This window comes from Gallinula chloropus (genome assembly GCF_964237585.1).
Source record: "Gallinula chloropus genome assembly, chromosome: 32".
Taxonomy (NCBI): Eukaryota; Metazoa; Chordata; class Aves; order Gruiformes; family Rallidae; genus Gallinula; species Gallinula chloropus.
In genome coordinates this window covers 1,355,632-1,373,441 of record NC_140117.1, presented here as the reverse complement: position 1 = coordinate 1,373,441, position 17,810 = coordinate 1,355,632, and the positions used below count along the sequence as shown (strand labels likewise).

Genomic DNA, 17,810 nt, shown 5'->3' with positions numbered 1-17,810 from the left:
ACAATCCTGTTGGGATCAAGCCTGAGGTGTCTTTCCCTCCTGCCCTTCTGAGCTGGACACTCAGTATAGGTAATGGCAGCTCGTGGCTGGTTTAGGGACTGAGCTCTGTGCCTGAAAGCCTCTTTGTACCAGAGCAGCTTCAGGGGCAGCAGAAGAGGAAACTCCTGAGCAGGGAAAGAATTTCCCAGCCTGGGGCTCTCAGAAAGCCATATTTAGCAATATTGATCACTGTGGCTGCTGCTGCTGTGGGATTTGGTGCTGCAGCGAAACTGGGAGTGGTGGTGTTGGATGGGGATGTGGTGGGTTTGAATGAGGGTGGCTTGGGTTTGGTTTTAATGGGTTGGGCTGAGCAGGATAGGGATGGGATATGGCTTTGAGTGGGGTCCGGGGTTGGCTGAGCCCTCCAGGGTATGGGAAGGGGGATGCAGTGCACAGGAAGGGGCTTGAGCTGTGGGATCAAAGAACAAAGTGGAGCCTGGGCACCAAGCTGCTCAGAGCTGGTCCAGACTGGGGATGGGACCCAACTTCTGCACTGACCCTGGGGGCTTGTGAGCCCTGCTTCTGCCTCCCAACCCTCTTCTGCCCTTCCCAGCCCCCCCCTCAGAGCTGCGTACAGCTCACTGACAACCTGTGGGACAATGGGCCTCACCTTGGACCCCCTCCCAGCTCTGGGTATGGATGCTGGGACCCGCCATACCCACAGGTGGCCAGTGTGGGATGGGGTGGGGATGGGGTGAGGTGTGTTGGGTTGGGATTAGATTGGATGGGTTGTATTGGGATGCAGTGGGGTGGGATGTGATAGGATGCTGCTGTGAGATGGGTGCGGTGGTGGGGGAGACCTAAAGGGCCTAGAGAGGGGTGGGGGAGACAGGGAAGAGTCTGAGGCTGCAGGAACCAAGAACTATGTGGAGTCCAGGAACCCAGCTGCTCAGAGCCTGTGCCAATGCTTGGAGCCACTCCTGGTGATACTGTCATCACCACACAGGTAATCTGGGACCCTCCTGCTTCACTGACCTGGGGAGTGTGCAGGCCCTCTGGGTGATGACTCATCTCTCTGGCATGTAAACCCTCCACTCAGCTTGGTGTCATCTGCAACTTGTGGAAGGTGCACTTGATCCCACTGTCGATGTCATTGATGAAGATATTAAACACCACTGGTCCCAGTACAGGACCCAGTTATGGGTCCAGGAGAGGGATGGGCAAGGTGGAAAGTTGACTCCCATTGAGTTTCTGGGGCAGTTGGGTGGATGAGGAAGGCTTTGCACTCTGGTTCAGTGGCTTTAGAGTTGCTGGGTCGTAAGATAAAGGACAGGGGTGGCTACAGAGATGCTGCTGTCCCACTGGGATGGAGGGCTGTGGGGTTTGGGGACTGACTGCTCAGCCTGGCTCATGCATTGGGAACCTGATGGAGGGGAACATCCAGGTTCTACTTTAGAGGCTAAAAAGCAGAATTTCAGCTCGTTGCCTGGCAGTGGGGCCTCAAATCCTGCCCACAGATGTAAATCTGCCAGCAGAGGATGGGGTTTTAAAGCAGCCTGGTGCATCCGGCAGCTCCTGAGCACCCGGTGAGCAACTTCCCTTTCCACAGGAGATTTGTAATTCCTGCCCTGTAGAGTCAGTAACGGATTTGCAATAACTCCTGGGGAGGGGCAGTGGGGCAGAGCAGGGGCTGCACTGAGGAGCAATGTGTGGTCCCATCCTGCCCCTGGGCATCAGTTTCTTCCGCTGTCGGGGTGCTCGTGCAGGGGGTTTGGGAGCCTCTTAAGGGCATGGACAGCCCTTCCTCACCATCTGCTCTTGGGTGCCTGCAACCCCCATCACCTTCCTCTACCTCCTTTCCCCTCTCTTCTGACCAGCACGGCCACAGATGTGGCTCCTGGCAAGCTCTGGGGGTCTCATGAGGAATTGGGTGACTCTCCACATGATCCGGCTGGGATCAGGTAGGGATCCCACAGGGCTGGCAGGGGTTTTTGCCTGCTCCAGGTGACAGATGTGGGTCAGGGATCTGCCATGAGGTGGGGGGAGCTTACCCAAGAGCCTGACCCCACACATGTTTCACTTTCCCTTAGGCTCTTTATGCCATGTGTCCCTCATCCTGGGTTCCCCTTCAGTCCTGTCCTGCAGTGTTCCCCTCTAATGTTTCTCACTATCACAGGGTCTGACTGGGGTGGAGGTCAATTTCTGCAGTAGGTAACCACTCCCAGGATTCCTCCTTCAAGTCCTACAATTCCTACTCCGGTCTCTCTAGTGTCTCTAGGCCATGGGAGCACCAAGCGATGCCTGTGGCATGGAGCATGTACTGCTGACACCAAGCTCACCTCTTGCCTGCAACACCCTAAATTAACATAAGCACAATCCTCACGTCCTTGCACTTTTCTCCATGGCCAAGTGTGGTGGTTCAGCCCTAAGCAGTGGCTGAGCACCACCAGCTGCTCTCACACCACACCACTCCTTGGAGGAGAAACAGACAGAGCCCCGGTGGGTTGGGATAGGGACAGTCTACTAATGAGCACCACAAAGACTGGGACAAAGTGCACACACCCCATGATAATACAGGGCACTTTACCAACCTGACAAGGTGATAATGCAATCATACAAGAACCAACCCTGCAGCTGGCTGCACTCAGACTGCCCAGGAACCAGAGCCATGCTGACTGGCCACTGACCAGCCCCTTTTTAGGGGGGCATGCTGTCAGGTGGTGTGGAAAACAGCCCAGGGCAACTCAGCTCACCTGTGCTGGCTCCTTGGGGAAGTTAACCCCATCCTGGCCAGAACCAGGACATTATCCACCCCTTTTTCCACACCATCTGCATCATGCCCAGATCTTACATTTTCAGTTGATTTGGGAGGTTCATAACATCATTTATTGATTATTTAGACCATCTGCCACGGACTGATTTTTTATACAGCAACAACTGGGCTACTGTCCTCACCTGAAATTAAATCCCCTTGGGGTACACACTGGACTTCCCCATCCTTTTGCATCACTCAACAAGTGTACCCAGGTCCCTGAGAAAAAGCAATCCCACAAATGGGTTTGCCTTTGCCTGAAACAGGAACAACCCAGACTCTCTTCCCCAACAGGATTTTCATGCACACTGCAGGGACTTTATTCCCTTCTACAGTACATGGGAGTTTGGATTGGGCAAGTCAAGCTTGACTGTTAAACAACCTGGAGTTAACTAGCCATGTGGCTTTGGGTAAATGCGTATCTGAGTTTTTTAGGGTCCCACCACCCATTGCTTTTAGCATAGTTTTTAACAGTCCATTGTACCTCTCAATTTTCCCAGAGGCTGGTGCATGGCAGGGTCTATGATACACCCATTTGATGCCATGTTCTTTGGCCCAGGTGTCTATGAGATTATTCTGGAAAGGGTTCCATTGTCTGACTCAATTCCTTCTGCAGTGCCATGGTACCAGAGGACTTGCTTCTCAAGACCCAGGATGGTGCTCCAGGCAGTGGTATGTGGCACAGGAGAAGTTTCTAGCCAGCCAGTGGTTGCTTCTACCATTGTTAGCACACATCACTTCCCTTGGCGTGTCTGTTGGAGAGTTACGGAATCGATCTGCCAGGCCTCTCCATGTCTGTGTTTCAGCCATCGTCCTCCATACCACAGAGGCTTTAACCACTTGTCTTGCTTGATCGAGGCACATGTTTCACATTCATGGATGACCTGTGACCACGAGCCCATCTATACGTGCCATTTCTTCCTTGATGGCCTGAGGTGTCATGGGCCCAACACCTATAAATATTTCACCCCTACTTTGCCAATCAAGGTCTACACTTCAATCTTAGCAGCCTGATCAACCTGCTGGTTGTTATGATGTTCTTCAGCTGCTCGGCTCTTGGGTATGTGGGCATCTACATGACGAACTTTTACAGTCAGGTTCTCTACCTGAGCAGAGATGTCTTGCCACAGTGGAGCATCCCAGACGGGTTTGCCTCTGCACTGCCAGTTGTTTTGTTTCCCTTGCTTCATTTGGAAGGGGCTTTCCCTTTGAACATCCAGCCCAGCACCAGCAGTCAGGGTGCCAGGAGGAGCTGGTCTTCAGTCCCAGTCACTTCTGAAGCAGCTCAAACCTCTTCATATGCTGCCAGTATTTCCTTTTCTGTTGGTGTGCAACAGGCTGTGGATCCTCTGTAGCCCCAACTCCAAACCCCAGCAATCGGCCTCGACTCTCCCCTGGTGCTTTCTGCCAGAGACTCCAGGTAGGGCCATTCTCCCTGGCTGTGGTGTAGAGCACATTCTTTACATCTGCCATTGACCAGACAGGCCCAAGGGCTACTGCATGGACTGTCTGCTGTCTGATCTGTTCAAAGGCCTGTCGCTGCTCAGGCCCCTTTGGAAATCCTTCTTCTTCTGGGTTCCATGGTAGAGAGGGCTGACAATGAGACTGTGGTTTGGGATATACATTCTCCAGAAACCCACAGTGCCTGGGAAAGCTTGAGTCTCCTTTTTGTTGGACAGTGGAGACATGGCTGCTATTTTATTGATAACTTCCATGGGGGTCTGAAGATGCCCATCCTGTCATTTCTTTTCTTGCAAGAAAGTGTGGAATGGGAAAGAAAGAAGGGGGGGGAGAAAGAAGGGAAAATGGGGGAAAGAAACAAATGGGTGAAGAGAGGAAATAAAAAACAAGAAAGGTAAGTGGGGGAGTACATTTGAAAAAGATGGAACAGGGTAAAACAGGGGATAAGGATATGCAAAAAAGGTAAAAAAAATAAGGTTAAAAATGTAAAAGAAAAAAATGTGTTTGAAAGATGAAAAGGGGAGAATTATTTTTTAATTTTTTTTATAAAGTAGGGAAAACATGGTTATAAAAAAAGGAATAGGGTTTAAAATGAAAGTGGAAAAAGATAAAAAAAGAATAAAAATAGAGGGAAGAGGGAAATCTGGAAAAGGCATTTTTCTCCCCAGTGAGTGGGGGCCACCCCATCCTCCCTCATCCTGGGGGCTGGGCGGGTTCGGGTCCGCTCTCCCCACCTACAGTAGGTGCGCAGGTACCGCGGAGCCCCGGGCTGAGCCAGCACGTGTAGGGGGGAGCTGGAGGGTGTCGGGCAGGGGGAACCCCTGGACCCTGCGCAGCCGCGGGAAAGGGGAACTGGTGGCGGAGGTGAGGTCTGACCTCAGGGCTTGGGGGCTACTGCAGAGGGAACATCAGGGCAACAAGTTTTTCCTTCTTTTGTTGTTTTTTTTTTATGTTAATATTTCAAGCTTTGTGTCTGACTTTGGCTTTTTGAAGTTTAGTTCATCACTTTTAATTGTATTTCTCACCTCGTGGTTTGTTGGGTTTTAAAAATTTATTCCTAAGGTTTTATTGCTATGGGATTTTATTTTTTTCCTTGGCTTAATTTTGGTTTAAAATTTATAATTTGTTTTTTCTTTAAAAGTTTATTTCTTAGCATTAAATTTTATTTCTTACTTAGCTTTTCTATTTTGTCTTTTGATTTCCTTTTAAGATTAGTTCTTTGGTTTTTTGGTTTCTTTGATTTTTCTTTCTTATTTTGTAAAAAAATAATTATTTGATTTAATAATTTTACATATGTTTTATTTTAGTTATCTGGGGGGTTATTCTAGTTTAGGTTTTGTTTTTTTGCTTGGATATTTTTAATTTCCCTTCTTTTTTAAAATTGTAGTTGTTTCCTTTGTATGTTGGGTCTCAGTTGTGGGTTTCTCCCCTTCTTTCATTTTGGTTACTTTGGTTTAACGGTTTAACTTTCAAAATGTTGTCACTTTGAAGCCTCTTTACAGCCTCTCTGTGTGCACCCCCCAACCTACACACCCAGGAGGCAGCTGTCACCAGGAGCTCTCCTGCCAGGACGTCACCATCACCGCACCACTGAGAAGCCATGGCACTTCTCCAGCCCCTCCCCCAGCCCTTCCTGCAGGTAGGACCCCCTCCCCCGTGCTCCCATTCCGTCCCTGGGGCACCTCAGTGTTCTCCCCAGTGGTTTTTGCGGGCCAGGAGGACTCCCCAAGCCCTGACCTGTCTCCTGATGCTGTCGTTCCCTGGGAGCTCCTGGCTCTGACCCCCGAAACTCCTTTGAACAGAAATCCAGTGTATTCTCCACATTTTGGGGTCCTGCATCCATGTCAGAGGATGGCAGTGGGCTTCCAGGACTCGTCCCTGTTGGGGTTGGGATACCTGAAGGGATGGTTTGTGTTTAGCTTTCCTGCCCCAACCCTGGGGACAAATGGCGTTTTGTTCCCAGGCTGATGGGGGTGACACCAGGAAAGGTGAAGGTGCTACCCGGTGAGCAACTTCCCTTGCCACAGGAGATTTGTATTTCCTGCCATGTAGAGTCAGTAACGGATTTGTAATAACTCCTGGGGAGGGGCAGTGGGGCAGAGCAGGGGCTGCACTGGGGAGCCATGTGTGGTCCCATCCTGTCATCGAAGACCGTTTTTTTCCAGTGTCAGGGTACTTGTGCCGGGGGTTTGGGAGATATTGGAACCTCTTTAGCATGGAGAGCCCTTCTTTGCCATCCCAACTGGGGCCCCTGTGACCCGCATTGCCCTTCTCTATCTTCCCCTTCCTCCTCTCCAGCACAACCAGATCTGTGGCTTTTAAGGAGCCCTGGGGATCCAGGGACACCACATCTGCTGGGGACAGGAGTAGCCAGAGTATCAGGGGCAGAGCTCAGAGCTCAACAGGTTTCACCACCCTGGGGCCAGGATGTGCCCCGCAGGGCAGGAGATGGGACATCTTCCTCCTAGACATCCCATCCTTGGGAAGCACCAGCAGGGCCATGGCCAAGCTCAATCCCATGGAAACAGGCACTGGTGGGGCTGCAGCCCCAGTGCAGAGGGGCAGGATGGGAGGCAGTGGCTGTGTTCAGGCAGCCCCTGGGGGTTCGTGGGGGAGAGTTTCTCCTGTCCTTCAGCCAGCTGGTGGTGATGGGCTGTGAATAGAAGCTGTAAGCACAGCAGTGCAAGGTCAGGATCCTCTCAGCTTTCCTCTCCAGCACGGCCTGCCCGTAGCTCATGTATTTGCTCAGCCACGTGGTACAGGTGCTCTCCATGTCGAAGGCAATGAAGTCCCTCCCATCATAGGGGATTTGCCAATACCCCCTGGTGCTATTGTCCTCGAGGAGGTCACAGCTGACTCTGCTCTGCAGTGTGTAAGCCCCCTCAGTGAAATGGGGCTGAGGGGCTGCTGCAGCCCTGGGCCTTCAGTGGGGCAAGGCCCCCCCGGGCAGCACCCCCCACTCCAGCCCTGTGTGAGGCCTGGGGAATCGGGCACTGAAACAAGAGCTGCCCCCACCCTGCCCAGAGCCCACAGCACTCGGGGCACCATGTAAAGCTGTGACACAGACACACTGAACCCAGGGTGTGGGAGCCCCTCTGGTTCTGGGGGTCTCGAGGGCCATGGGGACCATGAGAGCTTTGAACATCCAGCCCAGCACCAGCAGTTGGAGTGCCAGGAGGAGCTGTGCTCCCACCTTACTGATTGCCTCCCCCTTCTCAGAGAAAGGGCAGGATGAGAAGCTGAAATGTCCTTGACTACTTAGCAACAACTAAACCAGGAGGGTGGTTCCATCACCCTAAATCCCTAACACAGCCCTACACTCACTGCAAGATTAACATTAACTCTAACCCTGCTGAAAGCAGGAGAGCAACTGTCACAGAACCTCATGCAACATGGCAGAACAGTGAGACAGGAAAAAAACCCCACCAAACCAATAACAAACACCGGAAAGAGAGTGTTTCTTCAACATATAAGGTGAAAAAAAAAATTAAACTAGGTTTTAGTCAAACTGAAACTGTGAGCATCTGAGCACAGATCTGTTCAAGTGACTCAAAAGGTCCCTCTTGAGGGATTGCATTTCTACCAGCAGCTCCTGCCTCTTCCTGTAGGTGACTGCACTTTGCTGAGTCTTGACGCTCATTGTGTTTGTCCCTCCAGCCCTTGTCCTTCCCCTGTGCCCACCTTGAGGACGGGCTCTTGCTGCTCTGGTGTGTGTTGCTGCTGTGCGTTTGGTGTACGTTGAGGATGTGGGCAACGGTGGGGATGTGTGTGTGGAAGGCTGTGGGGTCTGTTTCTCTAGGTTTAGGTTCCACGAGCCCCCAGTGCTCCCCGTGTCCCCCCTCCTTTTCAACGTTGCCTTCTGTGAGCTGCCACTTATGACTCCCCACTTCCCGCTGTGGCTCAGACGTGCCGAGTCAGTGGGAATCGGGAGCCCTTCCGGGCAGCGTCCTGGCAGGAGCTGCTTTGACCAGCTGCCCCCAGCTCACCCAGGGTGAACAGTCTGACCCTGGGATGGGCTCAGCCGGTGCACCAGCAGCGGGGAGTATCCAGGCACCGGGCTGTGCCCGTGTCCTCCTCGTATCACACCGCACCGACCTGCTCGGAGTTCCCAGCTTTCCCCGTGTCCCGTGGCTGGGGCCCTGCCGAGCGCTGCCGGAGCTGTGCCCACCGAGCCGGCTCTGGGATGGATGGGCAGCAGCCCTGCCCTCCTGTCCCCCTGGGCTCTGGGTGCTCGTCCCTGGGTATTGGAGAGGTGAGACCTGGCCTGGTTACCCCCTGCTCAAGTGGGCATGGGACATTCTGCACTGGCTTGGACTCAGATCCTTGATGTGTGTGGGCACAGAGAGCTTCCTCTGTTAAGAACAGTGTGAAGTCCAGTGGAGAGTGGAGGCTGACAGCAGGCTGTTGTGGGCTGGATGGAGTCACACTGCTCACGAGCGCTGCTGTGCTGGACATGCTGGAGCTCCAGCAGGAACTGGAGTCAGAGGCAGTGCAGTGGGACGCCCCTGTTGATATCACTAGTGCATTTTTCTGGATGCCTTTGGCAGCAGAGAGCAGGGCAGTTTGCAGTCCCTGGAAGGGTGCCCAGTCCACCTGGAATCAACTGCCCCAGGGGTGGAAACACAGCCCCACCCTCTGCCATGGGCTGACCCCTACTGCACTGGAAGGGGTGAAGCCCCAGAGCACCTGCAGGACGCTGATGACATCATCATATGGGGCAGGAGAGCAGAGAAATTCTGAGACAGGGCAGAAGATAGTCCAGATCCTTCTGGAAGTTGTTTTTGCTGTTTTGGACTGGTAAGTTGAAGGACCTTTGCAGGAGATGCAGTACAAGCAGTGCCAGGCAGGAGCACTGCCAGGCCTGATGCACGCTGGGCACAGGTGATGGAGGGCACAAGCAACCCAGGGCAGGAGGGGCACCAGGCACAAGGGACATCAGGGTCAAAGGGCACCTCCCTCAAGCCCTGGGGTTTGCCCACGCTCCCCAGGAGGTTTTCACACTTGACCCATCTATTTCACCCACAAACCCCAAGGTTGTAAGAGCCGGGTGGGCAGAACCATGGGACACCAGGCGCCTGGGTCCCCCTGGGACAGGCAGGTCTGGGGGTCTTGGGGTGCCCCAGGGTAAGGGGACAAGAGTAGGGCCGAGGTGGAGGGGGGAGCTGCGACTTGGGGGCCCCATAGGTGTCCCCTGGCTGGGAGATACAGGTGATATGGGGCCATGGTAGGGTCTAGGGCTCTGAGGAGGGGACGGGCAGGGGGGCGTGTGGGGACTGGGTGGTGCTGTGGGGGAGTCACTGGTAAGAAGTGTCTCAGACTGTAAGAAGTGTCTCATTGGCTGGTGGGTGGTGGCAGAGCCAATTGCGGGGTGAGGGGCGGGGCTTGTGGCAAAGTTTGTCCCAGAGCAGGGCTCCTTATTCTCATGACATCGGGGACCCAGAGTGGAGCGATGAGCGATGGGGCTGGGCCGGGCGCTGGGGCTGCTGCTGCTGGGGATCCTTGGCTGGGCAGCGTGCGGTGAGTGCGGATCGGGACCCAGGAACCCCCCTGGATCCTGTTTCTTGATAACTGTTCTCCATTCCCTGTGCACCGGACCACCCCAGGGCACAGAGACGCCCGGTCACACTCCCTGAACACCACGTGCCCCCTCGGAATACTCCCCTTACACCCCCTTCCATCCCCTTCCAATCCTTTCCATCCCATTCCAAGATGCTCCAAAAGATTTGTTTCTCTTTGATGCCAGGGACACCCTTGGATCCCCTTCCTGGGAACCTTGGGTTTTTCACTAACATGGCCCCCTTTCATCATCACCAGGACCCCTGTCTTCCCTTCATGGGAAGTAGGATCCCCCCCTGGACACATACCCCTCCCCAACAGACAATTCCCCTTGAAGCTGACCCCCACATCCCCAATCTGCTGCTCTGGGACCCCCATCCAGGCTCACCACCCAATCCTGCACCCCATCACTATTGGCACCCTCACCCTGCACCCCCTACCCCTCACTGACCCCTGTGTCCCCACAGAGCTCCACTCCCTGCGCTACTTCCACACCACAGTGTCAGAGCCCAGCCCAGGAGTACCCCAGTTTGTGTCCGTGGGGTACGTGGACAGGAACCTCATTGTGCGCTACGACAGTGAGAAGGGGAGGGCAGTGCCCCGGGCAGACTGGATGGTGGCCAACCTGGACCAGCAGCACTGGGACCGGCAGACCCAGATTGAGCAGAAAAATCAGGAGATTTCCACAGTGAACCTGGACACACTGCAGAGCCGCTACAACCAGAGTGGGGGTGAGTGTGGGCTGGGAAGGGGCTCTGTGGGATGGGAGATCTCCACTCCCTTCTCCCCCATGAAGACACTACCCTTCCTCATGCTACTGCACTGGGATGTGCCAATCCTTCCCAGCCCAGTGCTGTTGGAAGAAGGCTCCAAGCAGCCCTGTCCCCTTGCCCCACACTCCATGGGATTCCTTTGCGTCAGAGCCAGGGAGGCTTCTGGGTGCCCCACAAAGCACATTCTGGCCTTCTCCCCACCATGCCCAGCACCCCATCCCAGGCCTGGCTGCCACATCACAGCCCTCACCATCCTGTGGCAGTGAATACCCCCAGAACCAGAGGTGTTCCCACCCCATGTCTCAGCACCTCACCATTCCTTTGTACACCCCACCCCAGAGCCAGAGGGGCTCCTGCAACCCATGCCATCTCCTATCTGCTCACTCACCCAGCATTCAGGACTCTGTCGCATCCCCTTGCCAGGGGGCCTTGGCCCACTGAAGGCCCAGGGCTGCAGCAGCCCCTCAGCCCCATCTCCCTGGTCGTGTTTCAGGGGCTCACACACTGCAGAGCATAGTCAGCTGTGACCTCCTGGAGGATGGTATCACCAGTGGGTATTGGCAAATTGCCTATGATGGGAGGGACTTCATTGCCTTCGACATGAACACGATGACATTGACTGCAGCAGATGCAGCAGCACAAATCACCAAGAGGAAGTGGGAGGCAGACAGGACTGCCATTAAGCACATGAAGGACTACCTGGAGAACATCTGTCCTGAGTGGCTGATGAAATACATGAGCTATGGGCAGGCCGTGCTGGAGAGGAAAGGTGAGGGGAGACGGGGACCCTGGGGAGCAGCCAGCGTGGATGCGTGTGCCAGCCCTCACTGCCACCCCCTCCCCAGAGCCCCCCACGGTCCGAGTGTTGAAGAAGGAGACCCAGGGGATCCTGACCTTGCACTGCCGCGCTTACGGCTTCTACCCACGGCCCATCACCATCAGCTGGCTGAAGGACGGTCAGGTCAGGGACCAGGAGTCCAAGTGGGGCAGCATCATGCCCAACAGCGATGGCACCTACTACACCTGGGTGTCCATCGAGGCCCCTCCTGGGGAGCAGATCAAGTACTGGTGCCGTGTGGAGCACGCCAGCCTGGCTGAGCCAGGGGTATTTCCCTGGGGTGAGTCTGGTGGCCTTGGGCATGTGGAAGAGTGGGCTAGGGGGGTTCCCTTTGCTCTCCCCCTCCTCACAGCCCTGTTCTTCCCCAGAGCCAGAGTCCAACCAATTGACCATCATGCCGTGGGTGGTTGTTCCCCTTGCCATCCTGGCTGTCATCACCATCACTGGATTCATCATCTGGAAGTACAGATCAGGTAAAGACCCAGGTTGTGGGAGGAAGGCAGCGCCTGGGGGGGTTGGCAGGGGCTGTGGGCACAAGCTGCAGTGCTCCAGGAAGCCCCTGAGCCTGAGGTTTACACACAGTGGATGCTGATGCCTCTTCCTCTCTCCTCTTAGGTGCACTGTGCCCACAGCGAGCACGAGGTGGCAGCTCACAGATGGTTTTCCCCTGTAGGCACAGATGGCAGCTCTGGCAGCTTGGCCAAAGGTATGACATGGGATTGGAGGGTGGATGGGGCAGGCTCAGCTCTCTGTGCTCCCCCTTGAGACCCATGGTTGGAGCAACACTGGGCTGCTGGGTGGGGACACTGAGACCACCATAGCAGAGGGTTGGGGACAGGGACTTTTCCCAGGGTGACACTGTCTCTTCCTCCCATCTTTGCAGTGATCCCAGTCTTTCTGTCCCATGAGTGAATGGGGAAGCTGGATGTGGCCCCCTGGATATTGTTTCAGATACCATTTCATGGTACTGGGATGAGTGGTTTGTCTCAAACAATCTGTCTTGCAAGACTTGGGGATTCTGGTAGATGAGAAACTTAACATGAGCCAGCAGTTGCTCTTGCAGCTCGCAAGGCCAGTGGTATCCTGGGCTCCCTCAGAAGAGGGGTGGCCAGCAGGGACAGGGAGGTGATTGTCCCTCTCTACTCTGCCCTCCTGAGACCCCAGCTGGCGTCCTGTGTCCAGAGCTGGGGCCCCAATACAAGAAAGATGCAGAACTGTTGGAGAGGGATCAGAGGAGCCACAAAGATGATTACAGGACTGGGGCACTTCCCCTGTGAAGAGAGGCTGAGGGAACTGGGCTTGTTCAGCCTGGAGAAGAGAAGGCTGTGGGGGGTCCTCACTGCAGCCTTCCAGTACCTGAAGGGAGCAGAGAAACAGGAGGGGAATCAGCTTGTTCAAAGTGTAGACACTGGCAGGACAAGGGGGAATGGATTAAAACTAAAGGAGGGTTTAGATTAGATGTTAGGGGGAAGTTTTTTTACAGAGAGAGTGGTGAGGTGCTGGAACAGGCTGCCCAGAAAGGGGGTGGATGCCCCGTGCCTGGAAGCGTTCAAGGCCAGGTTGGATGGGGCCCTGGGCAACCTTGTGTAGCTCCAGGCCTGGAGGTTGGTGGCCCTGCCTGTGGCAGGGGGGTTGGAACTCTATGATCCTTGGGGTCCCTCCCAACCCAGACCATTCTATGATTCTATAACAGAACCAGCAGAGTCAGGGTAATGTTCTGTGGACTGGGTCTCACTTCACAAGGGGCTTGATCCTGCAAACATCTGCGGGGCCTTGGACTATGGCCTCCATCCTCCCAAGACTGGAAGGGCCTGTAGAGTCTTGACCTCAAAGCAGCTGTTCTGACAAACTGGACATTATATTTCCTCATTTGATAAACCATCTGGACACTGTCCCTGCAAGGGCAGCCCCTCAGGCAGCAGCCACCCTGGCAAACAGGATCCTGTCCCTATCTGATAAGGAACAGTGACAGGCGAGTGGGGCCCTGTGGAGGCAGAGCCCCTTCTTGCTAAAATCCTGTGTGAGGCCACTGAAAGGGTTCATTGCTCCATCAGCCCAGTCAGGGGGTCAAATACCCCTTGGGATCCCCATTCCCCACTGACTCATTTCCAGAACACTGCATAAAATATGCTCAGCCTGTGTCCTGGCTGTGGCCAGTCCAAAGTCAACCTCTCCAAGCAGCCAGCACAGGTGAGATGAGTTTGCCAGGGCTGTTTTCCACACCACCTGACATCACTTCCCCATCAAAGGGGTTAGTTGGGGAGGGGCAGTGGCTTGGTGCCTCCAGAGCAGTCTGAGTGTGACTGGGGTTGGGTTGATTCTTGTGTTGTGCAGCACTCTGTAATCACTGGGTTGGTAAGGAACTTTGTGTTATCACCAGGTGTGAGTGTAATTGGCTGTTACTGTTCTACTTTCATGGTGATTTTGTCAATAAACTGTTTTCATCCCAACCCATGGAGTCTCTGTCTCTTCCTCCTCTGGGAGTGAGTGAGTGGTGTGTGGTGCTCAGCCCCTGGTTGGGGCTGAACCACCTCAGCCTTGCAGAAGGGTGGAGCCAGAGAGCATAAAAGATACAGATTTGGGACACCTGGTGCACGCCTGCCATCCAAGGGCTACAACTTCATGCTGATCCTTGCAGGATCCCTGGGTGGTGATATCTTATTTTTCCTCTTTTACTCTCTTCTCTCTCTGACCTTCTAACCTTATTCTTGGCACACAATAGTAACAGCATTTCCAGTTTTGCTAAATGCTACTAATTGTGATCTGTTGCTCTGAGCATATAGTGTGGTGTGGTTTTGTTTGCAAGCTTTATAACTGAATGGGCTTTTAAGCAAAGTTGTGCTTTGGACCTCCTGGGTAGTTGTTAGTCCTGAGTACTACACAGAGGATTACAGCAGCTCATCTTGCAGGTGTGGTTGTTAAAAGACTGGCTAAAAGGGTAGGTAAAAGGTTAACTCCAGTTATACCCATCTGCTGGGATGGGATGGACAGGTCTGAATCTCTCTGGTTTGCCCACCTGGGAGAACATGACACTGAATTTGGTGGGATCTTCTGTGAGAAGTGGTAAGGAGGGTTTGGAATAAGGGATAGCAGGTGTGTTGTTTAAAGGAGAACTGATTTATCTAGGAATAAGGTCATAGTAACCTGGGATAAACCTGATCTTGACTGCTCCCTGGTTTTGGATTTGTTGCAAAGTTATAAAGCTTGTCCAACTTCTAAAGTGTGCAGTTGGGCAGAGGGACATTGGCAACCCCTGACAACTGTAGTTGAGCAGATAACGGACTTGGCAAAGCAAAACACATTCCCTTAGACTCTGTAAGGGAAAAGCAGTGGTTTGTGGTGTTTTGGGAGATGTGTTAATTGCAGCTCAGAAGGACAAACACTGTTTTGAACAAGTCAAAAGAATAAGACATCTCTTCAAGAGGAAGTAAAAGAACTACAGGTGAAATTAGAATGGGTGGCAAGCAAAAGAAGTGAAAAATAACCTGGGAGATGCTTGGGGACCAACCTGCCAGAGGCCACTCGCTCACTCCCAGAGGAGAAACAGACAGAGGCTGCAATGGACACTGAGAATGTCTCCCACCCTCAGGCCCCACAGATGGACATTAGGAACCTCTCCTACCCTGAGGCCATGCAGACAGGCATTGAGAAGAAGTCTCCTGCCCTGGGGTCATGTGGACAGGTGTCAAGCCACGTGGACAGGTTTGAGGTGACACCAACAATCACTGACTAAATCAGGGACTCACCTCTGAACTATCATCATTACTTTTGCAGGTGAGGAGACATGGTGGGTGTCTACACAGTGGACTCTTGCCCTGAGAGGGAGCAGAGGCAGAAGCAACCTGGTCCCATCCCTGACAGGGCTGTGAGATGTGGGCAAAGCTTTTATCCATCAGGCAGGTGGAGATGTCTGTTCCCTGGTGGCTCCCATGCTGGCATGGTGGGGCTAAGAGGGAAGAATTAGAAGGCAGGTAAAATGAGCAACTGCTGGTGATTAAGGGATTGATAGATTTGAAGAGGGGCAGCCTCCTGCATACTGGAGATGGATCCTCTCAAAGAAGATCATGTAACCCAGCAAGGGAAGTGGTCCACCAGAGTGGAAGGTATGTGGTACCTGAGGGTGGGCTGCAGTGACCTGGACAATATTCAAGCGCCCAAAGATCAGGATGACACCCAGCACACACAGTCTGTACAGCGGATGTTGGTGTGGAGTACAGTGATGAGGACAGCAAACTGGCTGTGGACTGGCCAGACATCGAGGCACCAACTGTCCCTGCCCAAGGTGGGGACGTGAGAATATGTACAATGCTCCGACCTCGTTCATGGAAGCCCAGGTACGAGAATTGCACCAAGAAAACTGGCTGAAAAGGCACCGTCCAGGAAGATTCCTGCTCTGGTTGCTGTTGAGCAATTCCCCACGCAGGGTAGATGTTTTGAGAATACTTCCCCTCCCTATCCTGACCTGGTGGCTGTATGACTACGTGGGGTCAACCTCATGCCCAGTGCTATAGAAAGGCCATGTTGGGCCACTGTTGGATCACTCCTGTGACCAGACTTTGCACTTTAGACCAGGCAAGAGATGCAGGCTCCGCTCAGGGTGAAAAAACACCTGGTTTGCAATTACAAGAGCTGTGTAACAAATGCTCTGGTAAGGACAAGGGGTCCTGCCTCCAGCCAAGCATGGGAAAGGGGCAAAAGATTTCCATGGTTTTGAAAGGGACATCTTCCCCTAGACCAGGTTGCTCACAGGTCCTGTCCAATTTAACCCTGAACCCTGCCAATGACAGGTATCTACAGCTTGTCAGGGCAACCTGTGCCAGTGCCTCACCACTCTCATTGTGAAATGTTTCTGACATCACAGCTGCACAGTGTCACAGATCAGTTGGTGTTGAGAGGGACCTCTGGAGATCATGTAGTCCAACCCCTCTGCTACAGCAGGATCACTTCGAGCAGGTTGCACAGGACTGAATCCAGGCAGGTTTGGGATCTCTCCAGAGAAGGAGAATCCATAACTGGGCAGGTTGCACCAGTGCTCGGGCTCCAGATGGTGGAGAGACTACATTGCTCTTTGCAAGAAACTGAAGGAATTGAGTGTTTCCCTGGTGAATAAAATGAGTTCAAATCCCCAGTCGAACAACATTGTACTGGGGGATGGCTACAGTGATGTCAAGTATCCCAACATCATACAGTTGCAAGAATAACAAATAAAAGAATGGGGCCAGTCCCATGTTTGAGCTGCAAAGTTTGGGAAAAGCCATAATTATAATGAAAAATTATACAGGTGCCTTAAAATTAGAAGAATTATACAGCCCTAAATTAGAGTTTGTGGTTTGACCCATGGAAAGGAAAAGCTTCTTGTCAAAACACTTCCACACCAAGTGGGTGTCCCCTCCCTATAATTCAGGGATTGAGAGGAGATTTTTCATTTGACTGTATTCCTAAAGGATTATGGTGGCTATGTGGAGAAATAGGTGCACACATTCAGAGGAGTGATCCCCTGTGTGCCCAGCACTGTGATAAAGGATACCTGCTTACTAGCCACCAAGGCTGGTGAGTTTTGATTCCGGCTTTTCAAGGCATCAAGTTCTGCAAGGAAATGCCTCTGGCCATCCAGAAAAGGTGTCACAGAATCACAGATTCACAGAATCGTAGGAGTTGGAAGGGACTTCAAGAGATCATCGAGTCCAACCCCCCTGCCCAAGCAGGTTCCTTAGGACAGAACTACCTGTAAGTGTCAGTAAGTCCCAATCGGTATCTGTACCCGCCTTTTCTTGGTTGCTCAGAGAAATCAATTTGCCAGTAGTTCCCTGGTATGTTTCCTTTACCCATGTTCCCCAATCACACCCAGTTATCTGTGTTGGGGTGACTTTTCAAACATATTTCACATCACTGAGTCACTGTCAAATTGTAATAGAGAGAGATTTTTCCCTATTCATTGTGATTTAAAATTTATACACACTCGTTAAAAGTCCATGCCGTTTCCAGATTGCTCCATGGGCATGCACAGCTCCAAAGGCATACTCAGAAACTGTCCGTAGATGTATCCTTTTCCCTCTGAAAGTTCTAATCCTCTGGCTAAGGCAATAGTTTCTGCCTTTAGGGCTGAAGGTCCAATAGGAAAAGGATTTGATTCTATGAGCTGGTCAGCAGTGGCCACTGCATACCCAGCCTTATGGATGCCTCGCCGTACGGAACTACAATGTCCGTGAACCAGCGATGTTGGGCATCTTCTGAAGGTTCATCTGCTGAATCAGGTCTGCTGGAATACACAGATTCCATTGTGCCTAATCGTGTGTCTGCGGTTCGGTTGTGGTTTCACTGATGAAGGAAGCTGTTTCACAGTTGGTTACTCTAATCACAACCTTGTCAAACACATCAGAAACACCCAGCC

General features: G+C 52.9%; 2 protein-coding genes across 2 annotated transcripts in view; both read left to right on the top strand.

The window, feature by feature from the left end:
* The window catches only part of LOC311202930 (butyrophilin subfamily 1 member A1-like), a gene marked incomplete at both ends in the record, with an annotated part of 517,675 nt that overhangs the window by 63,905 nt on the left and 435,960 nt on the right, over positions 1–17,810 (top strand). The window lies entirely within an intron of this gene.
* On the top strand, positions 9,709–15,152 carry LOC311202855 (class I histocompatibility antigen, F10 alpha chain-like; the record flags this gene model as incomplete). The annotated part of the gene is made up of 6 exons (XM_084277505.1): positions 9,709–9,769; positions 10,276–10,539; positions 11,075–11,350; positions 11,427–11,699; positions 11,788–11,892; positions 14,956–15,152. The coding sequence occupies 6 exons, from the start codon at positions 9,709–9,711 to the stop codon at positions 15,150–15,152; spliced, it is 1,176 nt and encodes a 391-aa protein (XP_084133631.1).